Raw genomic sequence first — 13,774 nt, 5'->3', positions numbered from 1 at the left:
TTTCATGGATGGGCCCCCATTAGAATGAGTGCTGCTACTGTTTCTGCCTCATTAAGATCAAATTATCTTTAATTAACTGCTCAGATGTTTGATCATACTTTTTTTTTTTTTAGACTCAGCTTGTGGGGAAAAAAAGAGGTCTGCGGACCCATACACACCCAAGTACCCGCTGCTCAACATCGTTGATGATGCAAAATGTTAATATTTAAAGTGGAATTGACAGTGTTTTAGCAACATGAAATCTTATTATAATCGGATTCATTTACACCCTCAGGAAGAATGGTGTCTTTTCTTTCACATTTTCTGACAGGTGAGTACATATGGTCATTTGAAAGTTTTTATACTTTCATAGAGTGGGAAAGCGGCTGTGCGTTTGGACAATTTAATAGACATTGCAGTAAACAAATACACGTTGCCGTAAATAAAACCTAGTAAAGACATGTCAGCCTTGTCCTGACCCAGACTACACAGACCGGTGCGCCATAGCCAATCAGAGCTACACTAGGCCTATATGCAAATAAGACATTTGCCATATGGGCATTCCATCATTAACTTTGATCTGGACTGTGTATTTACAGGCAGTAGCAACAGTGCTACGTTAGATCATTAGAAAGGGTTCTCCAAAAGCCACAAAATACACCTGAATGGATTTCTGCAAATATGTAAGTGTAACCGATGTGAAATGGCTAGCTAGTTAGCGGGGTGCGCGCTAATAGCGTTTCAATCGGTGACGTCACTCGCTCCGAGACCTTGAAGTAGTTGTTCCCCTTGCTCAGCAAGAGTTTTTGTGGAGAGATGGGTAACAAGGCTTTGAGGGTGGCTGTTGTCAATGTGGGCAGAGGGTCCCTGGTTCGAGCCCAGGTAGAGGGACGGAAGCTATACTGTTACATAAGTATTACAGAAGTCCTTGCACATTTGGGAACTTTACAGTCCTAATTATCTAACAACTGTGAACAGGTAGGCTACCTCTTTCTCAGTTGCCTATAAGATCAACAACCAAATGTACAATGTCAAAAATTGCACTGATAAACAATGGAATACTAGCCCACGTTTTGACAACTGAATGGGAACTTGCCTGCTTGCCCGCCCATTCGATCGATGACAAATACATTTTTATTGAAAACTAAGAGCTATGCTAACTGTTGGTAAGAGTTATTCAAGTTCAGCATAGCTAGCTATCAAAGCGACTCACATTTCTTTCTAACCAAATGACACTTGCATCTCTATCTGTAGCCAAAGTGAAAATATATGGGGGGGGTTGTCCACTCACCCAGTCTTCCAGCAGCTAGTTAGCTAGGCTCCGGGCTTTGTTTCCTAAATAAATAGTTACATGAATAGATAAACGAGCCTATTAGCCACGTTATGACTGACGTGTGATTAGGGATGCACGATATATCGGTGAACATATCGGAATCGGACGATATTGGCAAAAAAATGTCATCATCGGTATCGGCCCGATATTTAATGCCGATTGTGGGAAAAACCGATGTCAAAGCTGACGTGCATACCCATAAAACGTAGTTACAGGACGTAATGATACCCTGATGAAGACAGCTTGTCTGTTAAAAGCATTGGTTATTCAATTATTCAAAGAGTAAGAAACATTTCAGCAAGACAACTCAAAGGTGAAATCCATTATGGAATTCATTGCCATTGACAATCAACCGTTCTGTCGTGGGTGATGTTGACTTTCGCCGACTCGTCGAGCACCGGTACACATTACCAAGTACACTATTTTTCAGATGTTGCCCTACCGGACACAGTAATAACGTCACTGCTATTAACTTCACGACACCAATATTATGGAATGCCGTTTGGGTCTTTTGCGTGTCAAAAAAGATACAGTAGCACTGTCAAAGCAGTACAAAAAAGTTTGCAAAAAATTTGCTTGATTGCCACTTGTTGTTCGCCTATTGAAATTGAACTTTAGTTCATTAAAATAAATAGCTAGCCAGCTACTTAGCTTTGGGCAACAGGGTTAATGTTATAAGCAGCAAGCTAGCTTCATCTGGCTAGTGAGGCTCAACCAGACAGGGTGATGTGTTGTGAAGCTAGCCACAATAATGATTAGGCACAATAGTGGAATTTGCGGTTTGCCTTCAAAACGACGTTCCATAGAAATCCTGGTTGAGAATGAAACAAATGAACAATGAAACAGCACAGCAAGTGAGTGAAAGAAATACGTCTTGATTATGTTTTACTGGTAATGGGGACATGCGTAAATGCCAACAAAATAACTTTCTGTGTCTGTGTGAACTTTATTTAACTAGGCAAGTCAGTTAAGAACAAATTCTTATTTACAATGACGGCCCGGACGAAGCTGGACCAATTGTGCGCCGCCCTATGGGACTCCCGATCACGCCCGTATGTGATACAGTGATACATGTAGCCACGTGCGCATTGAATGGTTCAGCAGACTTTTAGCCCTCCATAAACTGGCTACGTGACTATTGCAGCTCCATGGGTGTAACATTTATTGACAATTTTTAAGCCTTATGGAAACAAAACTGGTTTTATAAGGGAGATGGGATCCACCCAAATCATTTGTGTTCCTGGATCCTTTCACAGCATTATAAGGCTGCATTGAGACAATGACTTATCAATGGCCCAGGTCCAGCTCAGTTAATCCCTACCATTGTGACACAGAGTTATCAATGACCCAAGTCCAGCTCAGTTAATCTCTACCATGGTGTTGTCATAATGCTTCAGCAAATGTACACTATCTCAGGGGTGATTGAAGATACAATGTATGTAACCTAATTTATGTCCCTCTAACTGCCCTGTATGCTTCTGCTGAGCCTACAGCTATTGTATGCCGAAATCATGTGCCTACGAACCAGTTATACTGTTAGCACTGAGGCAGTGTGCTCGCCCTGCACTAATTTAAATAACATGAGCATATCTGATATATATATATATGTGTAATTAAGGTAATATTTTTTTTAAATATATATACTTCTAAGCTTCCTGGCAATGAAAACAAGTGCTAAAAATAGCCTGTGTTAACATGCTTAGCTTAAGGAACAAGGTTCATGGAATCAATCATTTGCTAATAACCGATGACATTCTTATTCTTAGGTATATCTGAAACTCACGTAGATAATAGCTTTGATACAGTGATAGAAATACATAGTTATAACATGTACAGAAAATACAGAAATGCCAATGGTGGTGATGCTGTTTATATTCAGAACCACATTCCTGTAAAGCTTAGAGAGGATCTCATGTTAAATACTGTTGAAGTAATATGGCTACAGGTTCATCTGCCTCACCTGAAGCCCATTCTTGTGGGAAGCTGCTATAAACCACCAAGTGCTAACAGTCAGTATCTGGATAACGTGTGAAATGCTTGATAATGTGTGTGATATCAACAGAGAGGTATATTTTCTGTGTGATTTAAACATATATATGATTTAAACATATATATTGACTGGCTTTCATCAAGCTGCCAACTCAAGAAAAAGGTTAAAGCTGTAACCAATGCCTTCAACCTGGTTCAGGATATCAATCAACCTACCAGTAGTTAAAAATAGCACAGGAATGATTTTTTATTTAACTAGGCAAGTCAGTTAAGAACAAATTCTTATTTACAATGACGTCCTATCCCTGCCAAACCCTAATCCGGATTACGCTGAGCCAATTGTGCGCCGCCATATGGGACTCCCAATCACGTCCGGTTGTGATACAGCCTGGAATCGAGCCAGGGTCTGTAGTGACGCCTCTAGCACTGATGTATTGATCCGCATGTATTGATCACGTCTTTACTATTGCTGCAGAAATTTGCCTTAAAACCTTATCCAAATCCATCGGCTGTAGTGATCACAATATAGTAGCCATATCTAGGAAAACCAAAGTTCCAAAGGCTGGGCATAGAAGCTGGCTTGGGGGTAGAAGCTGTTAAGGAGCCTTATTGGTCCTAGACTTGGCGCTATGGTACCGCTTTCCGTGCGGTAGCAGAGAGAACAGTCTATGACTTGGGTGAATTTTTTGGGCCTCCCTCTGACACCGCCTGGTATATAGTTCCTGGATGACAGGATGCTTGGCCCCAGTGAGCATACTAAGCCGTACGCACTACCCTCTGTAGCGCCTTGCGGTCAAATGCCGTATATAGTGTATAAGATGTCATACAATAAGTTTTGTAGGGATTCATATGTTGACGTAAAGAATATTTGTTGGTCTGTGGTGTGTAATGAGGAGCAACCAGACGCTGCCCTTGACACATTCATGAAATTGCTTATTCCATTTACTAATAAGCATGCACCCATTAAGAAAATGTCTGTTAAATCCCTGTGAATTGATGAGATTAAAAAAAAAAAAATCTATGGTTGAGAGGGATGAAGCAAAAGGAATGGCAAATAAGTCTGGCTGGACAACCGATTGGCAAACGTACTGCAAATTGAGAAATCATGTGACTAAACTGATTAAAAAGAAGAAACTACACTATGAAAAAAAAATGTTGTAAATAATGATAGTAAAAAGCTTTGGAGCACCTTAAATGACATTCTGGGCAAAAAGGCAAACTCAGCTCCATCATTCATTGAATCAGATGGCTCATTCATCACAAAACCCACTGATGTTGCCAATTACTTTAATCATTTTTTCATTTTCAAGATTAGCAAATTCAGAGTTTGTTGCTGGCATGTCATGCCTGACAATACACATCCGAGTATAACTGATCAAATTAGCGTTGTAATTTTTAAGCGATGTATTAGCGTTGTAATTTTCTGTAAAGTGAGTGTGGAAGAGGTGAAAAGAATTGTCAATCAACTTTGACAAGCCACCGGAGTCTGACAACTTTGATGGAAAATTACTGAGGTTAATAGTGGGCAATATTGACACTCTTATTTGCTAATTTAAGCCTACTAGAAAGTGTGTGCCCTCAGGCCTGGAGAGAAGCAAAAATGATTCCCCTACCTAAGGATAGTAAAACCCTCTTTACTGGCTCAAACAGCCAACCAATCAGCCTGTTACCAACCCTTAGTAATATTTTGGAAGAAATTGTGTTTGACCAGATCCAATGCTATTTTACTGTAAACAAATTGACAACAGACTTTCAGCACACTTATAGGGAAGGACTGATTGGCTAAGTGAAATTGATGATTAAAAAGTTTGGGAGCTGTTTTGTTAGACTTTTGACGTTATCAATCATAGTCTGCTGATGGGATAAACTTGTGTTATGGCTTTAGACTCCCTGCAATATTTTGGATAAAGAGTTACCTGTCTAACAGAACACAGAGGGTGTTCTTTAATGGAAGCCTCTCCAACATAATCCAGGTAGAATCAGGAATTCCCCATGGCAGCTGTTTAGGCCTGTTACTTTTTTCAATCTTGACTAATGCTATGCCACTGGCTTTGAGTAAAACCAGTGTGTCTATGTATGCGGATGATTCATCACTAGACACGTTGGCTACTACAGTGACTGAAATCACTGCAACACTTAACAAAGAGCTGCAGTTAGTTTCAGAATGGGTGGCAAGGAATAGGTTAGTCCTAAATATTTTAAATCATTCACTAAACCCTAAACCTTGTAATAAACAATGTGGAAATTGAGCAAATTGAGATGACTAAACTGCTTGGAGTAACCCTGGATTGTAAACTGTCATGGTCAAAACATGTTGATACAACAGCAGCTAAGATATGGAGAAGTCTGTCTGTAATAAAGCACTGCTCTACCTTCTTAACAACACTATCAACAAGGCAGGTCCTACAGGCCCTAGTTTCTACCTTCTTAACAACACTATCAACAAGGCAGGTCATACAGGCCCTAGTTTCTACCTTCTTAACAACACTATCAACAAGGCAGGTCCTACAGGCCCTACTTTCTACCTTCTTAACAACACTATCAACAAGGCAGGTCCTACAGGCACTAGTTTTTACCTTCTTAACAACACTATCAACAAGGCAGGTCATACAGGCCCTAGTTTCTACCTTCTTAACAACACTATCAACAAGGCAGGTCCTACAGGCCCTAGTTTCTACCTTCTTAACAACACTATCAACAAGGCAGGTCCTACATACCCTAGTTTCTACCTTCTTAACAACACTATCAACAAGGCAGGTCCTACAGGCCCTAGTTTCTACCTTCTTAACAACACTATCAACAAGGCAGGTCCTACAGGCCCTCGTTTCTACCTTCTTAACAACACTATCAACAAGGCAGGTCCTACAGGCCCTAGTTTCTACCTTCTTAACAACACTATCAACAAGGCAGGTCCTACAGGCCCTAGTTTATACCTTCTTAACAACACTATCAACAAGGCAGGTCCTACAGGCCCTAGTTTCTACCTTCTTAACAACACTATCAACAAGGCAGGTCCTACAGGCTCTAGTTTTGTCACAGCTGGACTACTGTTCAGTCATGTGGTCAAGTGCTACGAAGAGGGACCTCTGAAAATTCCAATTGGATCAGAACAGGGCAGCACTGCTGGCCCTTAAATGTACACAGAGAGCTAACATTGGTGTCTCAAAGTGGAGGAGAGATTGACTTCATCACTACTTGTTTTTGTAAGAAGTGTTGACATGTTGAATGCACCGAGCTGTCTGTCTAAACTACTGCACACAGCTTGGACACCCATGCATACCCCACAAGACATGCCACCAAAGGTCTCTTCACAATCTCCATGTCAAGAACAGACCATGGGAGGCGCACAGTACTACATAGAGCCATAACTACATGACTGTGAAGAGACACATACGCACGCACAAGCACAGACACAGACACATGAGTCAGACTGCAGAGTGAAGGAAAAGCAGCCAACAAGTGCTCAGCATATTTGGGAACTCATTCAAGACTGTTGAATGAGCATTCCAGGTGAAGCTGGTTGAGAGAATGCCAAGAGTGTGCAAAGCTGTCATCAAGGCAAAGGGTGGCGACTTTGAAGATTCTCAAACATAAAATATATTTTGATTTGTTTAACACTTTTTTTTGGTTACTACTTGATTCCATCTGTGTAATTTCATAGTTTTGATGTCTTCACTATTATTCTACAATGTAGAAAATAGTAAAAATAAAAACACTTGAATGAGTAGATGGTGTGAAAGTTGAGTTGTGGCCTGAGGGAACACACTTGATGTGTTGTGGAAAGTGTTATGAAATGTAATATTAAAAATTGTGTATATAACTGCCATAATGTTGCTTCCCCAGGAAGAGTAGCTGCTGGGATCCTTAATAAATACAAATACATATTTGAAAAGCGAGTAGGGTAAATAGATTTTTTTGTGTGTTGTATAATGAAACAGCCTTGAATAAGCGGAGTAGCCAATAGGCAGAGGGTAGCATAACTTGTCTGATTCTCTGTAATAATGGTATGGGAATAATAATGCTTTTTATTTTGTAAAGTGGTTTCTTTCATCAAACACATTTTCAGTCACTTCCTTGTCTGAAGGATAAACAGGTTAATGTTAGGACCTACATGTTTTTTTGTAGAGTCTCATGGAATGTAGACCTACATTGAACACCACACATTGGCTGCTACTGTAGGCTGAATGAATTGAATATTGAATGATAGAACCGCTATTTCTCCATTTAATTTTTGATGGTAGGCCTAAATTATGATCAAATAGCCACAGTAGCCAACTTGATCGCTGTCTAAAACTGTGCCTTAAAGTGGGTTCAGCCTAAGTGTTCACAGTAAACGCCCGCTGGAAGTTGCACAGAATTTTCACTGTTTTCAAGTTTGTATTCAGCAGACCTAAAATGACATTGCTTCTGATGCCCTCGCTAGTTTTTGATTTTGTATTTCACATTCCCAGCCTTACTTTCTTCTGTTTTTGTCCACAATATTGAGTCGTTGAAACTGAAACAGTGCATCCCGAATGGAGGCAACAAACAATATACCGGCTGTGATTTACAACCTGATAGCAATATTTGTTGGACTACCAAGGACTGTATTGGTGAATTATATTAATCATGCATTGATGAACTGCATCCATCTATTCTGCCAACAAATCAAATCAAATGTTATTTGTCACATACACATGGTTAGCAGATGTTAATGCGAGTGTAGCGAAATGCTTGTGCTTCTAGTTCCGACCATTTCATTAATATCTAACAAGTAATCTAACCTAACAATTCCACAGCAACTACCTTACTCTACGTATTGTTATTTCTTTGTCAGATAGAACCTATTTTTAAAACTATATATAAATTTGGTTTTGTAGCATAAACTGTGAATTTTATATTTTTTACTGATATTATGAGCGTCTGTTTTTCATATCTGCGAAGTAGTTTAAAACACTGTCAGTTTCACTTTTAACCTCCTTGTGTGAACATGATGGGAAGGTCGAGTCTACTGCTCTGTGAAACTGATGCTGAACAATATGTGTCAAGTAGCACCCTCTTCCCCATTCAGGCTTCAGCATTCACAGCTCTTTACTTTTTCCACATTTATTTTTGTTACAGACTGAATTTAAAATGGATCAAATGTAAGATTTTGTGTCACTGATCTACTCACAATACCCCGTAATGTCAAAATGGAATTATGTTTTCAGAACATTTTACAAATTAATTTAAAAAAATGAAAAGCTGAAATATCATGAGTCAATAAGTACGGCAAACCTAAATACATTGTGTAAAAATGTGCTTAACAAGTTGGATAATAAGTTGCATGGACTAACTCTTTGTAGAATAAGGGTGCTTAACATGATTTGTTTAATGACTACCCTACCTCTGTACCCCACTCGTACAATTATCTGTAAGGTTAAGAGCATTTGATGAAGTAAAGTAGGAGGAAGTAAAGTACTTTAAGAATATGTTTTCGTTTCAGGCTCCTCCATCTCCACTAACTGAAACTAATTGTATGGATTTTTTTCCTATTAATAATGTAAAATTAACATCTGAACAGAAAGACTCATGTGAAGGCCAAATTACAGAGGAGGAACTGCCTGTTGCAATTGGGGCCTTTAAAGATGGGAAAACTCCAGGGCTGGATGGCATACCAGTGGAAGTATACAAAACGTTTTTTGATATACTCAAAGGACCATTATTAACTTGTTTTAACCACTCCTATATAAATGGTAGATTATCAGACACACAACAAGAAGGTCTGATATCGTTATTACTGAAACAGGACCCAAGTGGTATATATAAAGATCCAGTCCAATTAAAAAATTGGAGACCTCTTACACTTCAGTGTTGTGATGCAAAAATCCTAGCAAAATGCTTGGCGCATAGAATAAAAAAAGTTTTGTCAGATATTATTCATCCTAATCAGACAGGTTTTTTACATGGACGATACATTGGAGATAATATAAGGCAAGTACTGGAAACAATAGAACACTATGAGATATCGGGGACACCAGGCCTGGTTTTCATAGCTGATTTTGAAAAGGCTTTTGATAAAGTACGACTGGAGTTTATATATAAATGCCTAGAATATTTCAATTTTGGGGAATCTCTTATAAAATGGGTTAAAATTATGTATAGTAACCCTAGGTGTAAAATAGTAAATAATGGCTACATCTCAGAAAGTTTTAAACTATCTAGAGGAGTAAAACAAGGTTGTCCACTATCGGCATATCTATTTATTATTGCCATCGAAATGTTAGCTGTTAAAATTAGATCAAACATTAATATTAAAGGATTAGAAATCCATGGCTTAAAAACTAAGGTGTCATTGTACGCTGATGATTCATGTTTTCTTTTAAAACCACAACTAGAGTCTCTCCAGGGCCTCATAGAGGATCTAGATACCTTTGCTATCCTCTCTGGATTAAAACCAAATTATGATAAATGTACCATATTACGTATTGGATCACTAAAAAATACACATTTTATATTGCCATGTAGTTTACCAATTAAATGGTCTGACGGAGATGTGGACATACTCGGTATAAAAATCCCAAAAGAAAGAAATGATCTCACTCCAATAAATTTTTATAGAAAGTTAGCAAAAATAGATAAGATCTTGCTACCATGGAAAGGAAAATACCTGTCTATTTGTGGAAAAATCACCCTAATTAACTCTTTAGTCATATCACAGTTTACCTATTTGCTTATGGTTTTGCCTACACCTAGTGACCTGTTTTTTAAATTATATGAACAAAAAATATTCAATTTGATTTGGAATGGCAAGCCAGATAAAATTAAAAGGGCCTATTTATATAACGAATATGAATTCGGAGGGCAGAAATTATTAAATATTAAAGCATTAGACCTCTCACTAAAGGCATCGGTCATACAAAAGTTATACTTAAATCCAAACTGGTTCTCTAGTAAACTGGTACGAATGTCTCATCCTATGTTCAAGAAGGGCCCTTTTCCCTTTATTCAGATTACACCTGCTCATTTTCGGTTGTTTGAAAAGGAAATGATCTCCAAAATATCCTTATTCTTTAAACAAGCCTTAGAAAGTTGGTTGCAATTTCAGTTTAATCCACCTGAAAGGACGGAACAAATAGTACAACAAATATTGTGGTTAAATTCAAATATAATAATTGATAAAAAAACTGTATTTATCGAAGAAATGTTTAAAAAAGGTATAATTTTTGTGAATGATATCATAAATAGGACTGGTGGAGTTATGTCACACATGCAGCTAACACAGACATATGGAAAAGTCTGCTCTACCCAAAATTACAACCAATTAATTGCAGCATTACCACAAAAATGGAAGAGGCAAGTAGAAGGGGATAAAAGTAAGGAACTTGTATGTCGGCCTTATATTAAAGAACAAAAATGGTTAAAGAAAAGTGTGATAAATAAAAACATATACCAATTTCATTTAAGGACCAAAAAACTAACAGCTGTGCCATACAAATTGCAAAATAGTTGGGAAGAGATTTTCGATGTACCCATTCCATGGCACATGGTTTATGAAGTGATACGCAAAACAACGCCGGATTCAAAACTTCGAATTTTTCAATATAAATTACTGTACAAAATTCTTGCAACTAATAGAATGTTATATATATGGGATATACAATCTTCCCAGCTCTGCAGATTCTGTTGTGAGGAGGCAGAGTCATTAGATCATTTATTTTGGTATTGTCCATATGTAGCTCGTTTTTGGTCACAGGTCCAGGAATGGCTGAAGAATTGCAACATTTGCCTAAAACTAACGCTACAGATAGCAATACTGGGGGATTTGAAAAGCCATAGTCAATCAATCAATAATATAATAATTATTTTGGCAAAGATGTTTATTTTTAATTTACAATCTGTAGAAGCTATGAGAATAGGAAGGTTCAGGTCTTTTGTGAAGCATCACAGCACAGTTGAGAAATGTATGGCAAATAGAAATCCGAAATGGATGATGTTGGAAGATAGATGGGAGGGGTTGGGTGGAGCTGAAGGGTGGGACTAATAACAAGATAAACAATATAGGGCATACGGGATCTGTGAAATGTGTATAGGTGCGGAGCTTTTGTGAAATAGCACAGTTACAAGTGGAAATAAAATTGGATGGACAACAGAAATAGAGGAAGGACTAAGAACAAATAAGAGAGAACTATTGTAAAGTGGACTGTGTCTGTAAGATAGGTATAAGATGTAGAAATTGAAGGTAAAAGCAGAAGTGTTTATAAGTTTACTCCAATTGGGGGATTGGTGGTAGGGTCGCGGGGAATAATAATAAAGGCATATTCTTTAAAAAAGAATGTATGTCTATATAGGTATGTGTATGTATATATGTGTATATGTATGCATACGTATATGGATATATATATTTACCCAAAAAAATATGGGGGAATGGAAATGATGCAGACAATTACATTGGAAGCAACATTCTTTCCGCAATACTAAGCTGATCCACCCCCAAAAAAAAAAGAAGAAAAAAAAAAAAAAAAAAAGAGCATTTGATGTCTAACACAGATTCAACCACAAAGACCAGGGAGGTTTTCCAATATCTCGCAAAGAAGGGCACCTATTTGTAGATTGGTATAAAAAAAAGCAGACATTGAATATCCCTTTGAGCAAGATGAAGTTATTAATTACACTGTGGATGGTGTATCAATACACCCAGTCACTACAAAGATACAGGCATCCTTTCCAACTCACTCCTGAGTGGCCTAGTAACAGTTTTGACTTAAATTGGCTTGAAAATCTATGGCAAGACTTGAAAATTACATTACAGAATATTTTGTGTAGATGGTTGACAAAAATTACAATTAAATCCATTTGAATCCCACTTTAACACATCAACATGGGGGGGGGGGGGTCCAGGGGTGTGAATGCTCTCTGAAAGCAGTGTAGGTCTCTCTCGGCCCTGGTCAAAAGTAGTGCACTACATAGGGAATATGGTGCTGTTTTGGACGTGAACAAAAATCTGGTTGAAATGTAAAAGAACACTAACGTGCTCCTCTTTAATTCCCTCTACAGGGCACCCGTCTTGTCTGAAGTTTTCCCCAGAGCTGACCACTAACGTCAAGAGATTGCGATGGCAATGTATAGAATGTAAAACATGTAGCTTCTGTCAAATACAGGGCAAAAACGCTGTAAGTATTACAACGATGTGATGTTGTTCTAATTGCTGTTTACAAACCATTTTAATACGTGACATAGATTGATACTACCTTCATAGAGACATAGTGAGTCTAACGTCTCAATGCATTATGGGTAGTACATGTCCTCTTAATGATATTGGCTGGTCCCAAATAGCACCCTAGTCACTATATAATGTACCACGAAGGTCAAAGGTAGTGCACTATATGGGTAATAGTGTGGTGTTTGGGACACAAACAATATCATTACAGATGTTTTCAAAAACATAGATCAGTCTTTTCCCGGGCAACATGTTGTACATTGAAGACGCACCACCCTTTCTTCATTCAAAACATAAATCACCTTCTCATCCATATTAAAGTAAACGGACGTGTACCTCCTTTAGAGTGAAATGACAGAAGGTGTAACATCTATGCAACTACAGGGAAGCCACCATACAGCCCCACACATGCCTCCTGTCTCCTTGCAGGACGAGATGCTGTTCTGTGACTCCTGTGATCGGGGGTTTCACATGGAGTGCTGCGACCCGCCTCTCTTAAGGATGCCAACAGGTAACGTTTTTTTATACACAGTGTGTCATGTTTGGCTCCTTAGTTTTGTCTGAGGTTGTCTCTCTCTCTCTCCTTCTGTCTGTCTTTTTCTCTTGTTGGTGGCTATTTTGTAAATGACATCGCCGAAGTCAAGGATTGGTAGGATAGTCAGTTTTACGAGGGTATGTTTGGCGGCATGAGTGAATGAGGCTTTGGTGCGAAATAGGAAGCCGATTCTAGATTTCATTTTGGATTGGAGATGCTTAATGTGAGTCTGGAAGGAGATTTTACAGTCTAACCAGACACGTAGGTATTTCTAGTTGTCCACAAGTCAGAACCGTCCAGAGTTGTTGGGCGGGAGGGTGTGGGCAGCAATCGGTTGAAGAGCAGGCACTTAGTTTTACTAGCATTTAAAAGCAGCAGGTGGAGGCCACTAAAGGAGTGTTATATGGCGTTGAAGCTCGTTTGGAGATTTTTTAGCACAGTGTCCAAAGAAGGGCCAGATGTATACAGAATGGTGTCGTCTGCATAGAGGTGGGTCAGAGAATCACCAGCAGCAAGAGCGACGTCATTGATATATACAGAGAAAAGAGTCTGCACGAGAATTGAACCCTGTGGCACCTCCATAGAGACTGTCAGACGTCCGGACAACAGGCCCTCCGATTTGACACACTGAACTCTATCTGAGAAGTGTTGGCGAGGCAGTCATTTGAGAAGCCAAGGCTATTGAGTCTGCTGATAAGAATGTGGTGATTGACAGAGTCGAAAGCCTTGGCCAGGTCGATGAAGACGGCTGCGCAGTACT

At 38.8% G+C, this 13,774-nt stretch overlaps 1 protein-coding gene across 9 annotated transcripts in view; it reads left to right on the top strand.

The window, feature by feature from the left end:
- Window positions 1-13,774, top strand: part of LOC129828613 (histone acetyltransferase KAT6B-like) — a 102,094-nt gene that overhangs the window by 25,025 nt on the left and 63,295 nt on the right. For 7 of the 9 annotated variants that reach the window (XM_055889688.1, XM_055889686.1, XM_055889694.1 and 4 more), the window contains 2 exons: window positions 12,317-12,432; window positions 12,864-12,990. In XM_055889688.1, coding sequence (XP_055745663.1) covers window positions 12,317-12,432; window positions 12,864-12,990 — 243 coding nt within the window. The remainder of the gene's footprint in view (window positions 1-12,316; window positions 12,433-12,863; window positions 12,991-13,774) is intronic. The other 2 variants (XM_055889691.1, XM_055889695.1) reach the window with 1 other exon arrangement.

Source organism: Salvelinus fontinalis, chromosome 30, assembly GCF_029448725.1.
Source record: "Salvelinus fontinalis isolate EN_2023a chromosome 30, ASM2944872v1, whole genome shotgun sequence".
Taxonomy (NCBI): domain Eukaryota; kingdom Metazoa; phylum Chordata; class Actinopteri; order Salmoniformes; family Salmonidae; genus Salvelinus; species Salvelinus fontinalis.
The sequence above is the reverse complement of the archived record's forward strand: the minus strand, read 5'-3'. Positions and strand labels throughout refer to the sequence as shown.